Here is a 27,884-nt window from a genome sequence, read left to right as displayed (position 1 = left end):
TCTCCTTCACCTACCTAGAGTTCCCCGACATGTCATTTCCTCATGAAGGCCCTTTCTGATTCCATTAGTCCGTGTTCGGTCCCATCTTCATACACTTCTGTAGCACTCTGAGTTACCCTTCTGTGACATTCATCATCACTAATAATTACTTATTCAATGTCTGTCTTCCTTACTAGACAGGGCCTTTTTCTGACTCCCTCACCTCCTTACCAGTGCCAGGCACAATATCTCGCTCATAATAGATGAGCGATAAACATTTGACAAATGAATATATAACTATGAAGGATTCTTATTTAATTCTAAAATTAGAGATAATTAAAGACATAACTCTATATGGAATAATTTCTAGATTGATCAAATTTCAAGAAGTCTGTTAAAGTTGATGTTAAAGGTCAACTCTAATTTTTCTATAGGACTGGTGTCCTATAGAAGCAATTGTCCCTAATCAGCATTATGTCTCAGTTTATAATAACACTATATATGAAAGGCCTGATTGGGAGAAAAAGTACAAAAATCGAAGCTCAAATAATTAGCTATTTTTAGGGAAAATATCTGTGGGAAAGATGGTATATTCAGATGTATCACTTCCTTTATCTTGCAAAGATTGTCAGATAGTTGTACTGCTGGAAGATAAATTTAATTGATGTAGAATTTAACATAATAGTATATGCAACTGTAAATAAACCATGCAAGCCTTTAGCTAATAGTTATTACGGACCATGTTTTTTCATGAAAGAATTAAATATGGATCAGTTTTCATTTAATGGCAGCCAACCACAAAGCGCCACATCTTGATTACTAGGACATGCTCCCAGACAATTGGAAAATAAATCACTATCTAGTCTCTTTTGTATTACCATGGAAAGTAGCTGGAAAATAATCTATTTTCTGCTTTTGTGTTACTTTAAAAAGTAGCTGTGGCAATAGCCTAACGGGTTTTGAAGTTTTGGAATGATCTCTATCCAGTGTCTAGGAAATTGCTGAAGGCCTGCGTGCTACCAATTCCTCCGCTTAGGCACATGGACTACAGGTTATTACAGAAGGTGACTTGTGATGTTTATCCCGTGTTTCTACAAGATTGGGCTACGTTCAGAAGAAATCAAAGCCTCGGAGTTAATCCCTACAAAGCCCATTTAGTTCCATGCGAGGACGATTTCTTCCACAGTGGGAGTCTCAACGAGGCCGAGAATAGCATATGCCAGTCGGAGTGACACTTCTCTTTCTCTCTCTCCCCTTTACGGAATGTGTAGTGGCCCTCACTACTGCCCCCTTTAGCCGTGCCTCAGAACCCACAGTTACATGCTCCACAATATGGAGGCGAATAAGCCTAAGTGGACTACAATTCCCATCATGCCTCACTGCAGGCACCGCCGACGTGTCGTAGCGGTTAGTCATCCTTCCCACCGCCTTCCTCCACTTTCTGGACTGCGCGGCCGCAGGCCTAGCGGGCACGCGCACGCACCACCTACTCGCCAACGAGAGAAGGCCCTGGGGCACGAACAGCGACGGGTTGCGTCATGTGACGTGAGGTGTTCTCGCGTGCGCTAGCGCGCGTCCCCCGGTGCCGCTGACGGGCCTGCGCGCTTGTGCTGAGCCGGAGGTGGGGGCCGCACCAGCCGAGGTTGCGGGGGCCGCAGAGCCGGACGAAGACGGAGGGCGGAGCCGGTTCCGGGACTGCGGAGACTACACACCGAGCGAGCGGCTGGGCCCGAAGGGAGAGATGCTGTGGTTCCAGGGCGCCATTCCGGCCGCCATCGCGACGGCCAAAAGGAGCGGCGCGGTCTTCGTGGTGTTCGTGGCAGGTGAAGGAGGCAGGGGCTCGAGAGGCGGCCGGGACACCCCTCCGGCCTACCTTCATCCTCTTGTATACCTCAGCCGCCGGCCCGCCCTCCCTGAGACGCGGGCGCCTGTCGGCTCGCACAACTGCCACTACTACCCCGCGCCCCAGGGAGGGCTGCGACTCCGCCGCCAGATCCCCCACAGGGGCCATGCAGACCCTCAGCGCCCTGTTCCTTCAGGCCCCGGGCGCCCCCAGCCTTTCCTCCGTTCCTGAGAGGCCCGAGCTGCCGGCCCGTGGCTGTCCCCGGTCCGTTTGAGATACAGCGGGCCTTGCCCCACTGCTGCCTCTCCCGGCACCCGGGCCAGAGGCACTGTCTGGCCCTGGTCTTCAAAGCGCTCCGAGCCCTGCCGAAATCTCTCGGCTCCGGGCGAGGGACACGGCCAGCAGGCCCCAGCCGTCCAGCCCCACTCGTCGCCCCGAACCTCTCCCCTACGCAGCCAGGCCCTCGCGACCCTCTGCCTGACGCCCCTCTCTGTCTGCAAGGACCCTCTTTGGGCTGCTTGTACCCTCGTTTCTTTACTGCTGTTTAGGTGGAGGTAGGAACAGGCCATTAGGCAAGCAGTTGGGTTGTAATTAGTTGTGGACGGTCGGGAAGAAAGCTGTGTCATCGATAAGCAACAAAGAGAAACCACCTGATGTTCACGGTTACTGGTGTTAGTATGTTCCTGAAACGTAAACTTTTGAGCCGAATAGAGGTTTAATTTTTTTTAGTGACAGTCTTGGTAAGGGATCTAGTGTGAAATAATGTTGCAAGTTTAAAAAAAAAATCCATTAGTTTCAAAGAAATAGACGTTCAGTCCTTGGTTTCTTCCGTTTATTGTCTTCCTAGGCTGAAAGCTACACGACTTTGAGATCCTATATTAACTCATTTACTCTATGTTGATCTGGGCTGTTTTTCTCCATATTCTCCTGTTTTATTATCGAAATCTTGTAGATTTACAGTAAACTCCCTGCCTCTACGGTTCTGCTCATTCTCATTACATGGATCAAATTAATGTTTGTGGCTATTGTTAATTTGAGTTGTATTTCTTCAACTATTTTTATTTAAAAATGATTTATTCATAATTCACGTCTTTTAATAGCTCTATAACTTTATGCACTGCAGTGAAGAACGAATTACTGAAACGTGAATGTCATTCAGCATTAAATTTGGAATTTATAATTGTTTTATTACGCTAAATTTTTAGCTCAATGCTGTTTATTAGAAGAGCTTGAGTAGTTTAGATTCTGTTATGCTGTCTGGGGTTTATATTATACTTTATATAAATTCTGTAATTCTGTAAGAAAAAATGGATTGAAAATGGAAAAGTAAATGACACTATGCTTATTGTGTACAGTAGTAGGATTTTGACTACAGTAGGTTTAAAACCTACAGTAATAGGTTTTAAATTGTTTGTCTCCTAATATCTCAGTTGATCCTTGCAGTAAATAGAGCAGGTTTAATTATCCCCATTTTATAGATTAGGCTCTTAGGTCAGCAGTCATAAAGTGACTTGCACTAGGGTCACAAAAAGGATTTACATGTTGTCTTAACAGTCATATTTTTTAGTAGCTTCAAAAAAACTGTCCGCTTTTTTGTTTCTTAAGGAAAAAGCTGAACATTTTTAAATTGGTGATTTAAATTGGCATAGAAATCAGAAATCTAGGATTATGGTAGTCGTGTTTTTGAACAAATGTCCAAACATTCCTAGAAGGCACTCTTGAGGTGACTTAGTTAATTTAAAAAAAGAAATGAGAGATTTTTTATTAACAAATAGTAATATTTGGAAGCTCTAGTACAAATTATTGGAATAGTTAAATAAAGTTATAGGTCTTGCCTTTCGGGGCTTTGTGTGTATATATACTTTCTTCAATTAACTTTTTAGTGATGATTACATGGTATTTATTATTGTAATGATGATTACATTATATTGTAGTTCATCATTGTAATGATGATTACATTATATTCTAAATACATGTAATCTTGAATGTTTGCAGGAAGACTGTTAGCAGTCTCACAAGTCTGTCCCTTGACCTGTTTCAAAATACAGCTAGCTTTTTTAAAAGTTTTAGCCTACTTAGTCCCCAAGACTAAGTAGGATTAGTGTCACTCTAGGAATATGTAGATACTGGACTCATGAAACCAACACACTTACAGATTGCTTAGAGCTTTCTTCATGACTTTGAAGCCAGAACTCGTGATTTTCTTAGGTCTGAGACCTCAGTAATAATATACCAACTTAATGGAAAAATTGAAAGATATCTTTATAGCTGGAAGAAGTGATCTCAAGAGTATACTTCGGTTCATAGAACTATTCAAGTGGGAAATGTTTCAGGCAAATTGTCTTTAGTTAGTGACATTTTCATGGATGAATTAAAGAATATTGTAGAGTTGATGTTTGGAGACTGGAGAGATTACTACTACTTCAGCCAACAGATTAATATGATTTTCAAAGTATTGTGACTGTGTAAAGTAAGTGAAACAGAACGATTTTCATTTAATACCTGGGAAGGTGGAATAATCTGACAAGAAGACTGAAATAAAGGTATCTGTTCACTGGCTAGTGTTGCTAGGTAGGTAGGCTAAACTTTGTTAATGACAGACGCCATTGACTGCCTTTTTTGGTGAATGTAGACCACAGAAGCCTTTAGGTTTTGAGCAGTTGAGATTTTGTTTTTGTTTTTGTTCTTGTTTTTGTGTTGAGATAGAGTCTCGCTCTGTCGCCCAGGCTGGAGTGCAGTGACGCGATCCGAGCTCACTGCAACCTCTGCCTCCTGGGTTCCAGCAATTCTCTGCCTCGGCCTCCCGAGTAGCTGGGATTACAAGCACCCACCACCACGCCCAGCTAATTTGTATATTTTTAGTAGAGACTTGGTTTCACCATCTTGGCCAGGCCGGTCTTGAACTCCTGACCTCGTGATCCACCCGCCTCGGCCTCCCAGAATGCTGGGATTACAGGCGTGAGCCACTGCCCCCGGCGAAGTTGAGATTTTTTTTACGTCAGAAAGACTGTATGAGGGTCTGCAACTCTTTGCTTCTGAGTTCCTGTTGATCTCTTTAAGTGCCTTCACTTAAGATACTGCTGATACAAAGGATACGATGTTTTCTCCTAAAATCTTAGGCCCACCTAACTTCATTGTTGATAATTTGATTAAAAATAGGAAAAGAAAGATACCAGAGTTAGCTGTCAATCATCCCACTCAGTAGTATTAGGAAAGTTGTCGTTGAGCATTGAGTAATTCCATTCGGCTTTCCACCACTGCTGATCAAGCAGCGGTGGCCACCACTAGGCTGAGTCTAGGACAGACACTGCCAGTGGGGTTGAGACTTTTGGGACGGTATAGGCGAAGGAGTGACACACCAGCCTCACAAGAAGCAAGATTTATACTTTCAGCTACTTACATGATATCCCTGTTTAGATCCTCCCAGGATTCTCAAGCCTAAACATGTATGTACTGCCTAAACCTGTGTTTCTCTCCCAGTGTTCTGCATCTGAGTGGCACTACCATACATCTTGTTGGATAAACCATAAATGTGAGACAGTCATCTTTGAATCTTAACTCTTCAGTCTCGTCTTGAGCTTGGTTGTTCACAACGTTGCCAATCACATAGGCCTTTCCCTACACACGTGTTCCTTCTGCATGGTGAACTCTTTTGGCTCTTGGCATGGCTGAACTCTTTCATCCTTTAGATTTTAGCTTAACTGTCACCTCAGAGAGGGCTTCTCTGACCATTGTAAAGAGTTCTCTTGTTACTTTCTCTCATAGTTTTCTTTTTCATAGCATTTATTACCGTAATTATGTATAGTGTCTTTGTTTAAAAATTTTGTATAGCATTATATTTTAAGCTCTGTTGAGGGCAGACAGTGTGTCATTTGGTTTATATTTAGTATACAGTTCAATGCCTAGAACAAAATAAATGTGCAATAAAATAGTGAACATATAAAAGAATGAATGGAAAGAATTTCTCACTCTTCACAGCCTTCTATGAGAAGTGTTTGTAGTAAGAGTGTTCCCATACAGTTATTTTTCTTTGGTAGGTGAGTCATTTATTTGGAATCTTACATCTCTCCTCATCCGATGGTTTCTGAAGATGCATTCAGAGTGATCTCACTTGCAAATAGTAACTTCTTGTTATTTTGCATCTTCAGCATCTGGGAGTCTGCTGATGGAGCATTTGATCTGTGGATGCATTCTAGTCCTGTTTACTTTTTTTTTTTAGATGGAGTGTCGCTCTGCCACCAGGCTGGAGCGCAGCGGTGCAATCTCGGCTCACTACATTCTCCACCTCCCTGGTTCAAGCGATTCTCCTGTCTCAGTCTCCCGAGTAACTGGTACTACAGGTGCCCGCCACCACGCCCACCTAGTTTTTTGTATTTTTAGTAGAGACAGGGTTTCACCGTGTTAGCCAGGATAGTCTCAGTCTCCTGACCTCGTGATCCACTCGCCTTGGCCTCCCAAAGTGCTGGGATTACAGGCGTGAGCCACCGTGCCCGGCTGGTCTAGATCTCTTAACCTTGTGATCTACCCACCTCGGCCTCCCAAAGTGCTGAGATTGTAGGCATGAGCCACCGCGCCTGGCCCCGTTTACTTTTATGTGGCCAAATTTCTCAAACTCCTATTTCTGGTATTCCTGAATCTCATCTCGCAAAATATATTCAAATAAACAGCATTAGAGGCAATTATTATAGGCATGCCATCATACTTAACTCTATTAGGCATTTAGCGACTCCACAGAGTACTTACTGAGTACCTACTGTATTGTTTTGTAGGGATTTTAGTCTTGTCAGTAAATAAAATGGAACCAATCCTTGCCTTCATGGAACCTTCATTCTAGTTAGGGGAGACAGATACTAGTAAACATAATTAAAAATGCATAATATATTGGAAGGTGATAAGTAATACAGAAAAACAGAACAGGAGATAAGAGAGCTTTGGGAATGTCTTGAGTGTAATTTTAAAGTGAGTGATTAGGGAAGTTGTAATATTAAAGTGAGGGATTAAGTATCAGCTTTATTGAGCTGATATTTGAGCAAAGTTTTAAGGGAGTTGGAAGTTAACCATGTAGTTATCTGGGAGAAGAACATTCCAGGCAGAGGAAACCACTAGTACAAAGACCTTATAGCTGGAGTCTCTTTCGTATTTGAGGAATAGAAGGAAAAAATAGCAAGAAAGGAAAAAGGGATGATGTCACAGAAGTAGTTGGAGGCCTGATGTGTGGGTCTTGTAGCCCCCTGTAAGGACTTTGGCTTTTACTCTGAGGAAAATGGGGAGCCATTGTGTGATCTAAGCAGAGAGTTGATACGGTCTTTTTTTTAAGAGAAGGTTGCTGTGTTAAGAATAGACTTAGCAGGAAGACCAATTTGGAGGCTTTTACTAGGCTTCTAGGTGAGATGTGATAGCTTGGATCAGGGTAGCAGTAGTGGAGGTGGTAAGAAATAGTTACATTATTGATGTATTTTGGAGATAGGTCAATTGCAATCAAGGAAAACTAAAGTTTTTGGCCTGAGAACTGAAAGGATGGAGTTACCATAAACGAATAACGGCAGTGAAGAAGGCTAAGGTGCATTAAATTGGCCTGGCCAACATAGTGAAACCGCGTTTCTACTAGAAATACAAAAGATTAGCCGGTCGTGGTGGCAGGCGCCTGTAATTCCAGCTACTCAGGAGGCTGAGGCAGGAGAATCTCTTGAACCCGGGAGGCAGAGATTGCAGTGAGCCAAGATCGCGCCATTGCACTGCAGCCTGGGCAACAAGAGTAAAACTCCATCTCAAAAAAAAAAAAAAGATACAGAACATTTTCAGCATTCCAGAAGGCTCCTTCATGCTCTTTCTCAGTTGGTGGTACCTTTCCCCTCTATCAAGGTAGCCACTATACTGAATTCCATCACCATAGATTAGTTATAGTTTAGCCTACCTTTTATAATTAGCATACCTACAATAAAAGGAAAGTCCAAAATTGCAAACAGAATTGTACCTGCCTCTGTCTACAGTGGAAGAATTTTGGAGTATAAATGCTGTAGAGTGGAGATGTTGAACTCAACAGAAAGGTGCCACATAAAGGACAGATAACAAACTTTTTTTCCCTCTCTGTATAGACAGTCTCACTCTCTCACCCAGGCTGGAGTGCAGTGGCGCAATCTCAACTCACTGCAGCCTCCACCTTCCGAGTTCAAGTGATTCTCCTGCCTCAGCCTCCCATGTAGCTGGTATTACAGACATGTGCCACCACACCCGGCTAAGTAGAGATGGGGTTTCACCATGTTGGCCAGTCTGGTCTCAAACTCCTGACCTCAGGTGATCTACCTGCCTTGGCCTCCCAAAGTGCTGAGATTATAGACGCGAACCACCGCACCCAGCCCGCAACTTTTAATTTTCTAAAATCTCATGTACAAAAGCCCAAACAGGCACTGCACATTTCTGCCTATGACTACTTATTGTTGTGGTACTTTTCACATCATAATTTAGATAACTTCTTTTATTTTTATTTTATTTTATTTTATTTTTGATGCGGAGTCTCGCTCTGTTGCCCGGACTGGAGTGCAGTGGCCGGATCTCAGCTCACTGCAAGCTCCACCTCCCGGGTTTACGCCATTCTCCTGCCTCAGCCTCCCGAGTAGCTGGGACTACAGGCGCCCGCCATCTCGCCCGGCTAGTTTTTGTATTTTTAGTAGAGACGGGGTTTCACTGTGTTAGCCAGGATGGTCTCGATCTCCTGACCTCGCGATCCGCCCGTCTCGGCCTCCCAAAGTGCTGGGATTACAGGCTTGAGCCACCGCGCCCGGCCAGATAACTTCTTTTATGAAATACTTTGTGTCATTTAAATAGTCCAATGTAGTTTGTTTTCATTGCTCTTCATGATGTGAACTATGTATGCAGTCACACTTTTCATTTAGTGGAAAATTCAGTTTTCAAATTTGGCAGAAAGTAGTATAGGTGGGATTATATTTTATTTGAAGTTTTCGTTTTCCAGGGAAAATTGCAATCAGCAGATCCCGGCCTGGTATAAGAATTTTTTAAATGTTCTACAGGTGATGATGAACAGTCTACACGGATGGCTGCAAGTTGGGAAGATGATAAAGTTACAGAAGCATCTTCAAACAGTTTTGTTGCTATTAAAATCGATACCAAAAGGTTTGTTTATGTTTTAATATTTTATTAGTTTTAAAATTTGTGAGTATTATCTTTGATTTATAGTGATACTCTTGGACTGTAAGAATGTTGATGTTGGGCTGGGCACGTCTAGCACTTTGGGAGACTGAGGTGGGAGGATTGCTTGAGCCCAGGAGTTAGAGACTAGCCTGGGCAACATAGTGAGACCCTGTCTCTACAAAAAACAGTAATACAATTAGGAGTGTGGTATGTGCCTGTGGTCCCAGCTACTTGGGAGACTGAGGGGAGGATCGCTTGAGCCCAGGAGTTAAGAGACTAGCCTGGGCAACATAGTGAGACCCTGTCTCTACAAAAAATAATAATACAATTAGGAGTGTGGTGTGTGCCTATGGTCCTAGCTACTTGGGAGGCTGACAGGAGGATCACTTGGTCCCTGAAGATTGGGACTACAGTGAGCTGTGATCATGCCACTGCATTCCAGCCTGGGTGACAGAGTCAAACTCTGTCTTAAAAAAAAAAAGAATGTAGGCCAGGCACAGTGGCTCACGCCGGTAATCCCAGAACTTTGGGAGGCCAAGACAGGCGGATCACTTGAGGTCAGGAGTTTGAAACCAGTCTGGGCAACACAATGAAACCCTGTCTCTACTAAAAAAAAAAAAAATACAAAAATTAGCCAGGTGTGGTGGCACATGCCTGTAATCCCAACTACTTGGGAGGCTGAGGTAAGAGGATCACTTGAGCCCAGGAGGTTGAAATTGAGGCTGCAGTGAGCAGTGACTGCATCACTGCACTATAGCCTGGGCGAGAGAGCAAGACTGTCTCAAAAAAAAAAAAAAAATGAATGTTATGTTTTTGGATATCTAAGGCATATTAGGAACTTAAATTCTAACTGCCATTTGCTAAATGCATCATGAATCCTGCTGAAAAAACTTCAAGCTTTCCTAGTCTACCAAGCAGCCATCTAACATGTACCAGGAATGCAGAAAGAACAGTGATCTCCAGCTTCTAAAAACTTGGAAGTAATGGTAAATCATACATTGAATATCTCTGAGAGGTTGATCACTCACTGTTTTGAATCCTATTTTTGGGAATGGAGTCATTTAATCAATAGAAATAAGGACATTTCTATGTTCCTCACAGTACCTGATGTCCACAAGTCTGTTTTGTTTCTCCATTCCTCCTCCCCATCTTTTAAAAACATTTTTATTATAGGAAGTTTCAAATATATACAATATTGTATAGGAAGTTTCAAACATATATGAAAGTAATGTAACAGTGTAATGTACCCCATGTACTTGTCTACTAGCTTTGGTAATTAATTCATGGTCAGTCTTGTTTCATCTATACCCCCACCCATTTCCACTCAATCCAAATAATTTTGAAGCAAATCACAGTCACTGTATCACTTCATCTATAAATATTTTAGTATGTCTCCAAAATACAATTATTGTGAATTTTTTAAACATAACTATAATATTAATAATTCACAAACTAATAATTCTTTAATATCAGATGTCACTTCAAAGTCATAGTTTTATTACTTTATTGCAGTTTTTTAGTTCAAAATTATTCAAGGACCACACATTGGGATGCATTGATTTCTCTCAGTATGTAGGCCTCTCCTCCAACTCCCCTGCTCTTTGGAATTTGTATTTTAAAGACACCAGATCATTTTTTCTATACATTTGTTCTGTGGTTTCCTCCTGTCTGGATTTTGTTGACTGCATCGTGTTAGTGTTTGTTTTCCTTCTGTGTTTTACAAAAATAGTATTAATAGCATTTTGACATACTTTTCCTTACCTTTTTCTTTCTTTCTTTCTTTTTTTTTTTTTTGAGACGGAGTCTCACATTGTCCCCTGGGCTGGAGTGCAACGGCACGATCTCGGCTCACTGCAACCTCTGCCTCCCAGGTTCACACAATTCTCCTGCCTTAGCCTCCCAAGTAGCTGGGATTACAGGTGCACACCACCAAACCCAGCTAATTTTTTGTATTTTCAGTCGAGAGGGAGTTTCACTATGTTGACCAGACTGGTCTCGAACTCCTGACCTCGTGATCCACTTGCCTTGGCCTCCCAAAGTGCTGGGATTACAGGTGCGAGCCACCATGCCAGGCCAATTTTTGTATTTTTAGTAGAGACAGAGTTTTGCCATGTTTGCCAGGCTGGTCACAATTTCCTCACCTCGTGATCCACCTGCCTTGACCTCCTAAAGTGATGGGATTACAGACGGGAGCCACAGTGCTGGCCTGCCTTTTTTTATGATTGCATAATTATTCAGTTTTTATAGGTAGATAGTTTGTTTTTAATCCTTTGTTATTATAGACTATTACATTATCACACACCTAAGTAAGTCTTAGGCCTTATATCTTCATGTTCCAGGTTAAGATATTGTATTCAGGTATACTTGCCACTGAGGAAGCAGCATGGCAGATACCAAATTAATTTTTTAGCCACCAGATGCAGCCACTAGCTTGTGGGTTGTACGAGGAAATAGTTCTTTCTTTTTTGAGACGAAGTCTCACTCTGTTGTCCCGGCCAGAGTGCAGTGGCGTGATCTCAGCTCACTGCAACCTCCGGCTACCAGGTAGGTTCAAGAGATTCTCCTGCCTCAGCCTCCTCAGTAGCTGGGATTACAGGTGTGCGCCACCATGCCCGGCTAACTTTTGCAGTTTTAGTAGAGACTGGATTTCACCATGTTGGCCAGGTTGGTCTCAACTCCTGACCTTGTGATCCACCCACCTTGGCTTCCCAGAGTGCTTGGATTACAGCTGTGAGCTTTGAGACAGACTTTTGCTCTTGTTGCCCAGGCTGGAGTGCAATGATGCGATCTTGGCTCACTGAAACTTCCGCCTCCTGGGTTCAAGCGATTCTCCCACCTCAGCCTCCCAAGTAGTTGGGATTATAGGTACTTGCCACTGCGCCCAGCTAATTTTTGTATTTTTAGTAGAGATGGTGTTTCACCACGTTGGCCAGGCTGGTCTCAAACTCTTGATCTCAAGTGATCTGCCTGCCTCGGCCTCCCAAAGTGCTGGGATTATAAGCATGAGCCACCATGCCCAGCCACAAATAATTATTTCATCTGAAAATTATAAAAACAAACCAGAAAAAGTCTTAATGAAATAAGAATTATATTTTTCTTTTTTTTTTTTTTGAGACGGAGTCTTGCTCTGCCACCCAGGCTGGAGTGCAGTGGCCGGATCTCAGCTCACTGCAAGCTCCGCCTCCCGGGTTTATGCCATTCTCCTGCCTCAGCCTCCCGAGTAGCTGGGACTACAGGCGCCCGCCTCGTCGCCCGGCTAGTTTTTTGTATTTTTAAGTAGAGACGGGGTTTCACCGTATTAGCCAGGATGGGCTCGATCTCCTGACCTCGTGATCCGCCCGTCTCGGCCTCCCAAAGTGCTGGGATTACAGGCTTGAGCCACCACGCCTGGCCTAAGAATTATATTTTTCTCCTTCTACCTGATTGCTGTGAAAGACACTGGTAGTTTCAGGAAAATACTTGTGGTTGGTACAGTAAATTTTATTAAAACAACTCAGTATTTAGAAAATACTTGCATTCATCTAGTAATTTTCTGTTTGATTTTGTTTTATAGTGAAGCCTGCCTACAGTTTTCACAAATCTGTATCCTTTCGTAAAGAATTGCTTATATATATACATTTATTTATCTTCCTTTTGGTATTTATGAAATTTAGAAATTATTCATTTTATTTAGGAAGTCATACATTCTTTTTTATGGAAACTTTATTACTAAGTGTCCTCATTGTAGAAAAATATTATAGAAAATTTCAAAGATTTATAAAAGTAACTCAACAGTGTAGTGCACCCTATACATTGAGATAATACATTGTAGCTAAAGATAGGATAGGGAGTTTTAAAAATGTGAATATCTGAAAAAAAATATAGAGCAGTTGGGTTGGAATGTTACAAGTAGTTTGCAAGAGTCAGCTGGCAGCAAGATGGATGGGCAAGGAAGTTATGATAGAGGAGAATGTAGTAGATTCTTCACTTGAATATACCTCATAAATTAACGTGTCACATGTATTAATACTACAGGTATAATGATGTGGTACTTGAAATTATTTAATAAATATGTTAGATTATGTTGTGAAAATCACAAAGATTTGTTTTCCTTTGTTACCAGTAATATTTCATAAAACTATCCTTTTGTTTCACATGAATTGTTAGACTTAATTAAACTGTACAGATCCTGTAGTGTGTGTTCCATCCAGTTTCTTTATTGGAGACAGTGGAATTCCCTTGGAAGTAATAGCAGGAAGTATTTCTGCAGATGAACTTGTTACAAGAATTCACAAAGTCCGACAGGTAAGAAGGAACAGAACTGTTATTTCCGTAAATGGTAGGTCAAGAGTTAGAATTTTTTTTTTTCTTTTTTTTTTTTGAGATGAAGTCTTGTTCTGTCACCCAGGCTGGAGTGCAGTGGTGTGATCTCAGCTCAACTGCAGCCTCCACCTCCCAGGTTCAAGTGATTCTCCTGCCCCAGCCTCCCAAGTAGCTGAGATTACAGGCACAATACAATTTTTGTATTGTTAGTAGAGACGGGGTTTCACCTTGTTGGCTAGGCTGGTCTCAAACTCCTCACCTGAGGTGATCTGCCCGCCTTGACCTCCCAAAGTGCTGAGACTACAGGCGTGAGCCACCGCACCCTTCCTGACATTGGAATATTTTTGGAGCCCCTCTGTATATTTAGGAAACTGCCGTGCCAAAAATTTTAAAAGGTAGTAAGTACTGTCTTCATCACCTGTTTTGTAAATAGCATAAAGTTATAGGTGCCAGTAGCCAGTACTTAATACTTGACTGACTTCTTTACCTTTTTTTTTTTTTTTTTTTTTTTTTTGAGATGGAGTCTCACTCTGTTGCCCAGGCTGGAGTGCAGTGGACTGATCTCAGCTCACTGCAACCTCTACCTCCCAGGTTCGAGCGATTTTTCTGCCTCAGCCTCCCCAGTGGCTGTGATTACAGGCACGTGCCACCATGCCCAGCTAAATTTTTGTATTTTTAGTAGAGACGGGGTTTTACCATCTTGTCCAGGCTAGTCTCGAACTCCTGACCTCAAGTGATCTGCCCACCTTGACCTCCCAAAGTGCTGGAATTACAGACATGAGCCACCATGCCCAGCCGTCTTTTACCCCAATCTCAACACATAATGAACATCACCATAACTTTGTTGAAAGAGAAAGCTGCTGTCATATTAAGGCTCTAACTGTATATTGCTTAATATATTTTAAGGACTTTATACTCAGTAATTAATCATTTCTATCTACTTTGGACAAATGGCTAATAGGTTTGTAACTTTTTTTTTTTTTTTTTTTTTTTTTGAGACGGAGTCTCGCTCTGTCGCCCGGGCTGGAGTGTAGAGGCCGGATCTCAGCTCACTGTAAGCTCCGCCTCCCGGGTTCACGACATTCTCCTGCCTCAGCCTCCCGAGTAGCTGGGGCTTACAGGCGCCCACCACCTCGCCCGGCTAGATTTTTGTATTTTTTAGTAGAGACGGGGTTTCACCGTGTTAGCCAGGATGGTCTCGATCTCCTGACCTCGTGATCCGCCCGTCTCGGCCTCCCAAAGTGCTGGGATTACAGGCTTGAGCCACTGCGCCCGGCAGGTTTGTAACTTTTTTCTTTGAAATCTAATTTGAGGGAAAATTAATGGTGTGCTTTAACAAATCTTTTTATGGTCTTGCCACCTTGCAGGTAAATTCCATAATGTGATTATATCATGCTTAGGATTATACATTTTGGACTCATCTGTTTATGAACATTTCATATTTCTCTTTTTATAGAGTATAAATTAACCTGTATTTTGGTCTCTACTGCCAAGTTTAGATTCTTATCTATTAATTAAAATCCAATTTATTTATTTTCTCCCTAGATGCATTCGCTAAAAAGTGAAGCATCAGTAGCAAATGACAGTCAGTCAGAAAGTTCAGTGTCTACTCCATCTGCCTCATTTGAACCTAACAACACTTGTGAAAACTCTGAGTCCAGAAATGCAGAGCTTTGTGAGATACTACCCACTTCTGATACAAAGTCAGATACTGCAACAGGTAACTTTTAATGTACCTTTTTGAGTACAATAGAAGCTCCTTCACTGCATTTTAATATTTAAGTATTAATATTTAAAAAATAAATATATTGTATGTATTTTTCTTCACATTTATTTAGCTTAAAATTTAAGGACTGTATTAAGTACACATGTGTCATTTAGTAGCAGAAGACGATAAAGTCAGTGAATGTCAACTTGACTCCCAAATAGTCAACAATCCAGAGCAATTGATTTATGATTTCTGCTATTGTCCTATATGCTTCAAGGAATGTCATGACACTGAGCAGTTTTATAAATCTCTTACTTTCCTAGAGAATTCTGAAAGTTTCAAATGAACTAATGTGTTATATTTGGAATTGTTTTTATAGCATGTAAAAAGCTATATAAATTTAAGAAAATAGTATTATATGTATATTTTTTAATTAGAGGTAAAAGATAATTATGAAATAGAGCTTGTAGAAGAGGTGTGACTGTAAACTCATAGAAAAGGCAAAAGAGAAATTTTATACTGAATTTTTGGGATTGTGGTTGGAGTTGTTTGGTGTAATGTAGCTTTGTATTAGGCTACCCAGGGGTAGATAAATCAAGATGTTAGAATATTAGTGTCCTAAAAGATGATTCTACTCCAGTATCCCACACAAATAATCATCAGGCTTTTATTTGAATGCATTCAATGATGGGAAGCTCATTACCTTGCTAGGATACCTGTTCTGTTGTTGAACAGCTCTAGTTTTTAGAAAGAGTCTTCCTTATATTGAGCTGAAATTTGATGCCCCATAACTTCCTGTTAACATTAGTGCTGCCTTGTGGAGTTACACATAACAGGTTTTGAGTATTTGAAGTACAGCTATTTGTATGGATGTTCATTTAGGTCTACAACAGAATAATTACTTTAATTATATTTACCTGGATATATATTATTTCCAAAATTCTTCATTCCGTTTTGAAGATAGATACGTGTTTCCCTCTGGTATAATATTCCTTCAGCCTGAAAATTTTCCTTTAGCATTACTTATTGTACAGGTCTGGAGTTTTCTTTATGGGAAATGACTTTGTTTCATCTTCATTCTGGAAGGATATTTTTGCTGGATATAAAAATTTTGTGTTTACAGTTACAGGTATTGTCCACCATAGTGTTCTATGAGAAGTCTCCACAAATTCTGATTGTTCCTCCCTGTAAGGAGTATGTTGGTTTTCTCTGGCTGCTTTCAGGATTTCTTTCTTTCTTTGGTTTTTAGCAATTTGACTGCGATATGCCTAAGTGTATTTTTCTTTGTATTTATCCTGTTTTTGGTTTGCCTAGTTTCTTGCATCTGTAAATGTGTGACTTTCACCAAGTTTGGGAATTTTGGTCCATATATCTTGCTGGAATGAATTACATGTATATTAGGCTTCATTATATTGTCCCACAGGTTTATTTTTTTCACTCTTATTTTTTCTTCTTCTTTGGATTGGATAATTCTGTTGATCTACAAGTTCACTGACTCTTTATCATCTCCATTCTGATGTTAAGCCCATCCAGTGAATTTTTTATTTTAGATAAAATTCTGTTATACATTTTTTTAGTTCTAGGATTTCTATCTTATTATAACTTTTTATTTTGAAACATTTTGACTCATAAGTTACAACAGTTGTGCAGAATGAGTACTCTTAATCTATGTTTTATTCTTTTAATTCATTTCAAGTGTATTTCCCTTTTCCTCATTTGAGTTATAATGGCTGCTTTAAAGTCCTTGTCTGACAGTTTCAATATCTAGCTCATCTGAGGATTGGTTTGTGTTGATCACCTTTATTTACCCTTTAGAATGGGTCACATTTTCCTTTTTTTTTTTTTTTTTTTTTTTTTTGAGACGGAGTCTCGCTCTGTCACCCAGGCTGGAGTGCAGTGGCCGGATCTCAGCTCACTGCAAGCTCCGCCTCCCGGGTTTACACCATTCTCTCGCCTCAGCCTCCCGAGTAGCTGGGACTACAGGCGCCCGCCATCTCGCCCGGCTAATTTTTTGTATTCTTTTAGTAGAGACGGGGTTTCACCGTGTTAGCCAGGATGGTCTCGATCTCCTGACCTTGTGATCCGCCCGTCTCGGCCTCCCAAAGTGCTGGGATTACAGGCTTGAGCCACTGCGCCCGGCCCACATTTTCCTTTTTGTTTATATGTCAAAAAATGCTGGATTATATCTTGTACATTGTCGTAGACACTCTGGATTTCATTGTATTCCTGTGAAGAGTGTTGTTTTTGTTTTAGTAGACAGTTAACTTGGCTAGACTAAAACTGCAAGCTCTGGCTTATCTGAGGTGAGTAGCAGCTCTAATCTCAGTTTTTTGTAGCTTACAAAATTTTTTTTTTTTTTTTGGTCAGTTGTGGTTGTTCACACCTATAATCCCAGTGCTTTGACAGGCCAAGGTGGGCAGATTGCTTGAGCCCAGGAGTTCGAGACCAGCCTGGACAACATGGCAAAACTCTTGTCTCTACAAAAATCCAAAATTAGCCAGGTGTGGTGGTACATGCCTGTAATTTCAGCTATTTAGGAGGCTGAGAGATGGGAGGGTTGCTTAAGCTGGGGAGGTTGATACTGCAGTGAGCTGTGATCATGTCACTGCAGTCCATCCTGGGTGACAGAGCCAGACCCTGTGTCTAAAAAAAAAAAGTTTTTTTTTGTTTTTTTTTTTGAGACGGGGTCTGGCTCTGTCTCCCAGGCTGGAGCGTGGTGGCAGAAACACAGCTCACTATAATCTCCAACTCCTGGGCTCACGTGATCCTGCTGCTTCAGCTGCCTGAGTAGCTAGGACTCCAGGTGTGCACCACCACACCTGGCTAAATTTTTTTTTTTTTTTTTTTTTTTTTGAGACGGAATTTTGCTCTTGTTGCCCAGGCTGGAGTGCAATGGCACGATCTTGGCTCACCACAACCTCCACCTCCCGGGTTCAAGTGATTCTCAAGCATGCGCCACCACACCCGGCTAATTTTGTGTTTTTAGTAGGGATGGGTTTCTCCATGTTGATCAGGCTGGTCTCAAACTCCCGACCTCAGGTCATCTGCTTGCCTTGGCTTCCCAAAGTGCTGGGATTATAGGTATGAGCCACCGCGCCCAGCCTAATTTTTAAATTATATTCTTTGCAGAGGTGGGGTCTCACTATGTTACTTAGTCTGTCTCAAACTCCTGTCCTCCAGTAATCCTCCTGCCTTGCCCTCTGAAAGTGCTGGGATTACAGGCATGAGCCATTGCATCCAGGCCTGTAACTTAAAAAAACAAACAAACAAACAAACAAAACTTTTTATTATGGAAAATTTCAAACATATACAGAAATAGAAAAAAAAAAATAGTATAAGAAAATCTGATTAATCCGTTGCCTAGCTTCATGGCCAGTATTCTCATCTGTGCTCTCCACTCCTCTTCTTTTTCCACTTATTTAGAACAAATCTCAAGTAAAATATTTCAGTATGTATCTCTAAAATATAAGGAAGGAATATAAATCTTTTAAGATTATATATAGTTGCCTTTTAGAATAATTTTTTTTTTTTTTTTTGAGACAGAGTCTCACTCTGTTGCCCGGGCTGCAGTGCGGTGGTGTGATCTCAGCTCTCTGCAACCTCCACCTCCTGGGTTCAAGTAATTCTCCTGTCTCAGCCTCCTGAGTAGCTGGGATTACAGGCATGCACCACCACGCCTGGCTAATTTTTGTATTTTTAATAGAGATGGGGTTTCACCGTGTTGGCCAGGTTGGTCTCGAACTCCTGACCTCAGGTGATACGCTCGCTCACCTCAGCTCCCAAAGTGCTGGGGTTGCAGGCGTGAGCCACCATGCCTGGCCAAAATAAATTTTAATTATGTAAATTTGCAAGCATTTCTAGAGAGAGAACAGAATAACGAACTCGAGGTACTCATCATCCTGCGTGAGTGATTCCTGTTATTTGGTCGGTTTTTGTTATCTGTCTCCCTGTATGACCATCTCTCCCAGGTTATTTTGAAGCAAATCTCAGGCATTTATATGCTTTCATCTTTTAAAATATCAGTATCTAAAAGATAAGAAATTTTAAAAAATAACCACAATACTATTATCAAGCCAGAAAGTTTCATAGTAATCCTTTTTGTCATCAATTATCTAGGCAATATTTATATTACACTTTTTTTTCAGTTTGATATATTGCTATTGGTTGATGTGTTTTTAAATTTATTATATAGATTTCTGCTCTCCCTGGTAGTTTTTCCTATAGTTTTCCACATTCTGGATTTTACTGCATCCCCATGGAATTGTGTAAGATGTTCCTCTGTCCCCTTTATTCCTCTAAATTTGTAAAGCTACAGACTTGATCAGGTCAGCTTCGTTCTTCTTTTTGACAAGACCACTTTATAGATGATGATGTATATTTCTCTCAGGAGATCCATTATGCCTGTTATTCCAGTTGGCATTTTAAGCCTAAAGGCAGAACTTCTCTTAATACATTTTTATTATTTTTATCAGTTGTTTTAGCTTATTGAGGGTTTTTTTCAATCCAAAAATTTTTTTTTTTTCTTTTGAGACAGAGTCTTGCTCTGTCACCCAGGCTGGAGTGCAGTAGTGCGATCTTGGCTCACTGCAGCCTCTGCCTCCCAAATTCAAGTGGTTCTTCTGTCTCAGCCTCCCAAGTAGCTGGGATTACAAGCACCCACAACCATGCCCAGCTAATTTTTGTATTTTTAGTGGTGACGAGGTTTCATCATGTTGGGCCAGGCTGGTCTCAAACTCCTGACCTCAAATGATCCACCCACCTCAGCCTCCCAAAGTGCTGAGACTACAGGCGTGAGCCACCATACCCGACCTAGAATTTTTCATTTAGGAATTAGCAGTTAAATATGAGTGTTAATAAGCTATTTCACACAATTTTGGGTCACCCATGAAGTTACACATGGGCCAGGTACAATGACTCATGCCTGTGATTGCAGTACTTTGGGGGGCCAAGATTACTTGAGCTCAGGAGTTCAAGACCAGCCTGGGCAGGGTGACAAAACCCAGTCTCTACACAAAATACAAAAATTAGCCAGGCATGTTAGCATGCACTTGTAGCCCCAGCTACTAGGGAGGCTGAAGTAGGAGGATGACTTGATCCCAGGAGGCAGAGGTTGCAGTGAGCCAAGATCATGCCACTGCTCTCCAGTCTGGGCAACAGAGCTAGACCCTGTCACAGAAAAAAAAAGTTACAAATTTATATTTTACATCTTCAAGTCACTTATAAAAATACCAAAGACAGAGAACTCTGTGACATACAATTGGAAATCTTCCTGTATATAACATCTATCCATTTCTCATTGAGTATGAGTCGTAGATTCACCTAACTGTACTCTTATTCAACACTTTTCCCCTATCTTGTCCACAAGTTATCTTCATAAGATGTTAAATTTTTGCTGATAATAAGACATGTCCTCAGCATTCATTTTATTTGCTAAAGAAAGGTGGTTAATTTCCTGTTGAGCCTCTACTGGCTGCTAGTGGTTACCACTTCTTATCCAGGAGTTGCATTCAGTGATACACTGGTAAACGTTTGTCAGAAGTCTCTGTGGAAGCAAAGGTCCATATTTGTAGTATTTGCTAATTTCCAAGGTGTAAATACTCTCACTTTGTTGATTTCAAGTTACCTAAGTTATGCCCCTGAATGGGGAGAGGGAAGAGATATGCACCCTCGTCTCTGCTTAGTCCTACTAATTATTTTTACTACTACTGTAGTAACAAAAATGCTTACCATGTGCCAGTCTCAGTTAAGTTGTAAGCATTTTACTTGTATTAACACGTATTTCTTATAGCAACCATGTGAGGTTACTATCCCCATTTTACTGATGAGGTATAGAGGGATTAAGAAACTTACTGAAATGACTTTGTGGCTCCTGAGTCCTTGTTCGCCATTGACTGTAAAGAGGAATCAAGTTGGTGGCAAGTTGTAAGGAAGGGAATGATAGAGGTCTTCTAGAGCAGGCCAGGACAAAAGTCTGTCTTTCAGGAAATCCTTCAAGGAAAACTAGCATAAAGAGGCCCTCTAAGGAACCACTCTGGTCAGCAGAAGCAGATTCCTTGGACCAGTGTAAGTCTAGAGCCATACCCAGGATCAAACCTGGCCTCTATTGCTCACTGCTCAATAGCCACAGCCACATTTTAATTAAAATTAGTTACAATTAAAATTTGTCCCTCACTTTCAGTAACCTCATTTTAGATGTTCAACAGCCGCGTGTCTAGTGTTTGCTGTATTAGACAATATAGATATTGGACAGCACTGCTCTAGAGTGAAGCCTACCCATAGCCAGGCATGCCTCCTGCCAGATTGGTATTTCTTCATGTTTTACATCTGACGTTTACCTTGGTGATCTTAACTCGGTAACTGCCTTATTTCTATTTGTGAACAGTTTTATCCACGTCTAAACTTTAGGATTAGTAATAGCATATTTAACTCCTCCATTTTTAGGGAAAATATATAATGCTTAAGATACAAAATTATTAACAGATGCTATAACCTAGATTTATTCCTTTAAAAAGTTGCATTAAATGCAGTTCTTATTTCTTTTCATTTAATAATTAAGGAGGAGAAAGTGCAGGCCATGCCACTTCCTCTCAGGAGCCTAGTGGATGCTCAGATCGGAGAGCTGCAGAGGACCTCAGCATCAGAGTGGAAAGGTTTGCTCTTCTTTTTGCAAATAGCATTTTGTTTAAAAAGACAGTGGTTTTCAGTTATTTCATTAATTTGAATTAAAACTAAAGTTATACAAATGAAGTTTTAGAATTCTGAGTTGAAATTTTTGATCACCTAATTTGTATCCTTAAACATTACACTCTTAAGTGTAAAACTTTTCTGTATGTCTGAAGTCACCAGTCAGCTTTTGGTCTGATCATTCTAAGAATCCCCTTTTTAATGGTATTTTGGTACATGGGTGTTTCCATCCGTCACTTCTGCTTTTATCTCTTTATGCCATAAGGATAATAAGGATAATAAGCTCCAGGTGGGCAAGAACTTCAACTCATTTCATGACTATGTACTGAGCTTGAGTTCTGCGTAAGTGGGTGTCTACTAAATGGCATTTTTCATTAGTTGGTCTAATAATCAGATACAAATTTCTGACTCTTGGTAGTTTCTAGTATTTTTAATGATACAATAATTGTCAAATCATAGTCTTTTATTACAGACGTGCACCACCACACCCGGCTAATTTTTTTTGTATATTTAGTAGTGACAGGGTTTCACCATGTTGGCCAGGCTGATCTTGAACTCCTGACTTCAGATGATCTGCTTGCCTTGGCCTCCCAAAGTGCTGGGATTACAGGCGTGAGCCACCGCACCTGGCCTGTTAATGGTTTTTTGTTTGTTTGTTTTTGAGATGAAGTCTGGCTCTGTTGCCAGGCTGGAGTGCAGTGGTGTGATCTCGGCTCACGGCAACCTCCTCCTCCCAGTTCAAGTAATCCTCATACCTCAGCTTCCTGAGTATCTGGGATTACAGGTGTGCACCACCGTGACTGGCTAATTTTTGGTAGAGACGGTTTTGCCATGTTGGCCAGGCTGGTCTCGAACTCCTGGCCTCAGGTGATCCACTGGCCTTGGCCTCTCAAAGTGCTAAAATTACAGGCTTGAGCCACCATGTCCGGCCAGGATATGCAATGTTTTATTAAAGCTAACAGATGTGAAATAGGAATCTTTTAACGAATCTTTAGTTAAAATACATTATTTTGTTTATTTCATTATAGTTCCCCCCCGCCCCCCGACGAAGTTTTGCTCTTTCCCCCAAGCTGGAGTACCCTGGCACAATCTCGGCTCACTACAACCTCCACCTCCTGAATTCAAGCAGTTCGCCTGCCTCAGCCTCCCAAGTAGCTGAGATTACAGTTGCCCACCACCACGCCTGGCTCATTTTTGTATTTTTAGTAGAGACGGGGTTTCACCATGTTGACCAAGCTGGTCTCGAACTCCTGACTTCAGGTGATCCTCCCACCTCGGCCTCCCAAAGTGCTGGAATTACGGGCATGAGCCACCATGCCCAGCCATGTCATTATGTTTAAAATGGACAGAATTATCTGGCAAAGATAATACATAGTACCATGAATTCGTCTTTTTATTTGAATAAGTTTCAAACCTCAATGTTGAAAAAATAGTGTAATGACCACCTTTCAACTTTTTTCTTTTTTTTTTCTTCTGATTCATTTGAAAGTTGCAGACATAATTTCACTTCATGCCTAGATACCTCAGCAGGCATCTCCTAGGAAGACATTGGCTGAGGGTCTGTGGGCTTTGAGCAAGGACTCCAGCCTAGGCTGGAGGATCTGTGCTCACAGACCCATGTCCTGCCCCCTTCTGGTACCCAGGCAGGCATAGTGACCATTAAGAAGTAGATGCCAGGCCGGGCGCGGTGGCTCAAGCCTGTAATCCCAGCACTTTGGGAGGCCGAGACGGGCGGATCACGAGGTCAGGAGATCGAGACCATCCTGGCTAACACGGTGAAACCCCGTCTCTACTAAAAAAAATACAAAAAATTAGCCGGGCGAGATGGCGGGCGCCTGTAGTCCCAGCTACTCGGGAGGCTGAGGCGAGAGAATGGCGTAAACCCGGGAGGCGGAGCTTGCAGTGAGCTGAGATCCGGCCACTGCACTCCAGCCTGGGCGACAGAGCGAGACTCCGTCTCAAAAAAAAAAAAGAAGTAGATGCCAGCCAGGCATAGTGACTCACACCTGGAATCCCAGCACTTTGGGAGGCCGAGGTAGGTGGATCAACTGAGGTGAGGAGTTTGAGACCAGCATGAGCAACATGGTGAAACCCTGTCTCTACTAAAAATACAAAAATTACCTGGACATAGTGGTCGGTGCCTGTAATCTCAGCTACTCGGGAGGCTGAGACAGGAAAATTGCTTGAATCCAGGAGGTAGAGATTGCAGTGAGCTAAGATTATGCCATTGCACTCCAGCCTGGGCAACAAGAGAAAAAAATCCATCTCCAAAAAAAAAAAAAAGTCAATGCCCAAATGTAGAAGTTATGGAACAGTCAATTTGTTACTAAATTAGATGTAGTGTAGCTTTTCACCCAGATTAAAACAAACTTGCATTTGTATTTCTCAGAAGAAAATTCTACAAATGGTCTGTAAATACATTTACACACCATTTTCAGATGGTGTATATTTTCAGATATAAACACAATACCATTATCATACTCGAGAAATTCTAAATTGATAAAATAAGATTATCTAATTTGTTGTTAAAATTCAGATTTCCCAGTTGCTCCAATAATGGCCCTTTTAACTTTTTTTTCCCTTGATTCAAGATCCAGTCAAGGATTGTTCATTGCATTTAGTTTAGATTCTAAATCCAAGGCATTTCTATTCTTGTTTGCATTTTTGATGATTTAGACATTTTGAAGAGTCTAAGTTAGTTGTTTCTACAACGTCCTTTGATCTGGTCCCTGTTCTGTCATTAGATTCAGATTAAACTCTGATAAGAACATTACCAAGATAATGTTTTGTCCTTTCCATACTCATATCAGGAGACAAGTAATATCAGATGTATGCGTTATTGGAAATGTAAAGTTTATTTGGTTCGGATAGTATCTGTTGGGTACCCTTTTCATTTTCTAATACGTAAGTTGTCTATGGGGTGATTCTTTGAAACGGTAAATATCCTACTGCTTAAAAACTTTCACCCACTAGTTTTGGCATTCATTGATTTTTGCTGTAATCACCTATTTCATTGATGTTTAAAAATTGTGGGCCAGGCGCGGTGGCTCAAGCCTGTAATCCCAGCATTTTGGGAGGCCGAGACGGGCGGATCACGAGGTCAGGAGATCGAGACCATCCTGCCTAACCCAGTGAAACTCCGTCTCTACTAAAAAATACAAAAAACTAGCCGGGCGAGGTGGCGGGTGCCTGTAGTCCCAGCTACTTAGGAGGCTGAGGCAGGAGAATGGCGTAAACCTGGGAGGCGGAGCTTGCAGTGAGCTGAGATCCGGCCACTGCACTCCAGCCTGGGGGACAGAGCAAGACTCCATCTCAAAAAAAAAAAAAAAAAAATGTGGTATTTTCTTCATTCTATTTTTTCTACATTATCAGCTAGCATTCTTCTGTAGAGAAATGCTTTCATCCACTTTCTCCTCTACTTTCCATCTGCTCACCCCCGCTGCCTTTTTCCAGTAAACTACTTATTGGACACCAGCACCCAGATGAAGGAATAGAAAATTACCAGTGCTCGTCTGGCGCAGTGGCTCACACCTGTAATCCCAGCACTTTGGGAGGCCGAGGTGGGCGGGTCACTTGAGATCAGGAGTTTGAGACCAGCCTTGCCAACATGGTACAACCTTGTCTCCACTAAAAATACAAAAATTAGCTGGGCGTGGTGGTGTGCATCTGTAGTCCCAAGCTACTGAGAAGTCTGAGGTAGGAGAATCACTTGAACCCGGGAGGCAGAGGTTGCAGTGAGCCGAGATCATGCCACTTCACTTCTGGGCAACAAAGTGAGACCTTGTCTCAAAAAAAAAAAAAAGAAAATTAACAGTACCTAACCAGCTTTCCTTATGCCCCTTCCCAATTATGGATTCCCTCTGTAAGATGATCACTATCCTGAATCTAACACTGTAGGTTAGTCTGTTTGTGAACTTTGTGATGGAATCATCCAACATGTATTTTTGTGTTTGATCTCCTTTGTTTAGCTTTGTATTTTGAGGCTTATCCATGTTGCATGTTGCAGTAATTGGTGCACTCTCACTACTTTATAGTATTCTATTTGACTTTACTATGATTTATTAATCCATTCTACTATTGATGGGTGTTAGGATTGTTTTCTGTTTGGAGCTATTTGAATGGAACTGCTATGAGGAACATTCTTGTATATGTCTTGGTGAACATGTGTACACATTTCTTCTGGGCATATATATGAAAAGCGGGAATTTCTGGGTTACAGATACTGATCAAACAGCTTTCCAAAGTGGTTAGGCCAATTTACAGTTCCCCTTAGCAGTTAAGACATGTCACAGATGCTTTTTTTTTTTTCTCATGTGTTACTATCCATTTCTCTCTTCTTTTTGGTGCACAAATTGCCCCAAATTTGACTTGTTGGAATCCCCTTCATATTGGGTCTTCTGGCCTTTTGACATGTCTCCAACATTCCTTGAGTACTCACTCCTTTGATTGCTGGCACACATTGTTCAGCTGAGTTCTATTAAATGTATACACCAAACACTTTCAGAGAAAATACTATTTTTCATTTAAAAAAATGAAATATAATTCACTACCATGAAATTGAAAGTGTACAATTCAGTGAGTTTTAGTATATTCACAAGGTTGTGCGTCCATTACCACTGTCTAATTTCAGAATCATTATTTTATTTTTTAATTTTTTTATTTTTTTGAGATGGAGTCTCGCTCTGTTGCCCAGGCTGGAGTGCAGTGGCGCCATCTCAGCTCACTGCAACCTCCGTCTACTGGGTTCAAGTGATTCTCCTGGCTCAGCCTCCTGAGAAGCTGGGATTACAGGCGCACGCCACCACGCCCGGCTATTTTTTGTATTTTTAGTGGAGACAGGGTTTCACCATGTTGGTCAGGCTGGTCTCAAACTCTTGACCTCATGATCTGCCCAGCTCGGCCTCCCAAAGTGCTGGGATTACAGGCATGAGCCACCGTGTGTGGCCTATTTTATTAGTTTTTGAGATGGGATTTCATTACATTGCACGCTACCATGCTCAGCTAATTTTGTATTATTTATTCATTTATTTATTTTCTGAGGCAGAGTCTCACTCTCTCACCCAGGCTGGAGTATAGTGGCATCATCTCGGCTCACTGCAACCTCTGCCTCCTGGCCGTTTGAGTCAGGTTTGAGCCACTGTGCCTGGCCTAATTTTTTATTTTTTGTAAAGATGGAGTCTCAAGTTGTTGCCCATACTGGTTTCAAACTCCAGGGCTTAGGCTGTCCTCCTGCCTCAGCCTCCTGCAGTGCTGTGATTACAGATGTGAGCTACCACACCCAGCCTCCATTTGTTTGTTTGTCTATTTCAGACAGGGGTCTCCCTTTGTCACCCAGGCTGGAATGTGGTAGCGCGAACGTGGCTCACTGCAGCCTCGACCTCCCGGCTCAAGCAATTCTCTCACCTCAGCCCCGATAGACAGGGTTTTGCCATGTTGCTCAGGCTGGTCTTTAGCTCAAGAGATTCAACCACCTTGACCTCCCAAAGTGTTGGGATTACAGGTGTGAGCCACTGTGCCTGGCCTCCATTCATTTTTAATTGATGAACTTCTTACAGTTGAGAATCAAGTTGGTGTTAGTAATTTGGTATTAATAATTTGCTGGCCTTAAGTTTTTGTTTTTATTTTTACAGTTTTTTTTCTTTTTTTTTTTTAACTATAGTGCTATTTACTTTTATATAAGGAGTAGAGCATTTATCAGTCACTGATTTATATATTTGCTTGAAAATGTATTTGTAGATTTTAAAGTCAATGTCAGGTATATCAGAAGGAAAAAGGGAAACTAATTATAAGTGGGAAGTGAGGCATTTAGACTGAAGCTAGGCTTCTGATGGGCTCTCGTTGACTCCAGGATTTCTGTAGGAGCCTGAAGCCAGGCAGATAAATTGTTGCTTGCTTTTTGTTTCTTTATTTCTCCAATTGTTTTAGCTAATCCATCTCCTAAATATGTTTTATATTAATATGATGTGTCTCAATTAGTGTGTGTGTGTGTGTGTGTGTTTTTTTAATACAGACTAACAAAAAAACTTGAAGAAAGGAGAGAAGAGAAAAGAAAAGAGGAAGAACAGGTAAAGTTCATGCAGTTAGCATTGTTTTATCCTCTCATTAACTGAGGTTATGATTGATTATTCTATTCAGTGTGGCAGGCCTAGGGTGACTTCCTAGTTTTAGTTCAGTGTTGCAGCACTATGAAGATAATTCCTATCTGTTTTCTCTAGTAGA

General features: G+C 41.4%; 2 protein-coding genes across 2 annotated transcripts in view; one reads left to right on the top strand and one right to left on the bottom strand.

Annotated features, from left to right (window-relative positions):
• Positions 1 to 624: 624 nt before the first annotated feature.
• On the bottom strand, positions 625 to 2,897 carry LOC117095072. Its single transcript, XM_033231654.1, has one exon. The coding sequence runs from the start codon at positions 2,446 to 2,448 to the stop codon at positions 1,999 to 2,001; it is 450 nt and encodes a 149-aa protein (XP_033087545.1). The 5' UTR covers positions 2,449 to 2,897; the 3' UTR covers positions 625 to 1,998.
• Positions 1,386 to 27,884, top strand: part of UBXN4 (UBX domain protein 4) — a 42,621-nt gene continuing 16,122 nt past the window's right edge. Inside the window, exons 1-7 of the mRNA XM_033231655.1 lie at positions 1,386 to 1,802; positions 8,851 to 8,953; positions 12,525 to 12,553; positions 13,137 to 13,255; positions 14,819 to 14,993; positions 21,538 to 21,631; positions 27,676 to 27,730. Of these exons, the coding sequence (XP_033087546.1) occupies positions 1,721 to 1,802; positions 8,851 to 8,953; positions 12,525 to 12,553; positions 13,137 to 13,255; positions 14,819 to 14,993; positions 21,538 to 21,631; positions 27,676 to 27,730 (657 nt within the window). The 5' untranslated portion in view covers positions 1,386 to 1,720. The remainder of the gene's footprint in view (positions 1,803 to 8,850; positions 8,954 to 12,524; positions 12,554 to 13,136; positions 13,256 to 14,818; positions 14,994 to 21,537; positions 21,632 to 27,675; positions 27,731 to 27,884) is intronic.

This window comes from Trachypithecus francoisi, unplaced genomic scaffold (assembly GCF_009764315.1).
Source record: "Trachypithecus francoisi isolate TF-2019V2 unplaced genomic scaffold, Tfra_2.0 Lachesis_group13, whole genome shotgun sequence".
Taxonomy (NCBI): Eukaryota; Metazoa; Chordata; class Mammalia; order Primates; family Cercopithecidae; genus Trachypithecus; species Trachypithecus francoisi.
This window is presented reverse-complemented; position numbering and strand designations above follow the sequence as displayed.

Coding starts and splice junctions, on each gene's coding strand:
- LOC117095072 (XM_033231654.1), bottom strand. CDS start 2,448: ATGACACAGCTTTCTTCCCGACCGTCCACAACTAATTACAACCCAACT.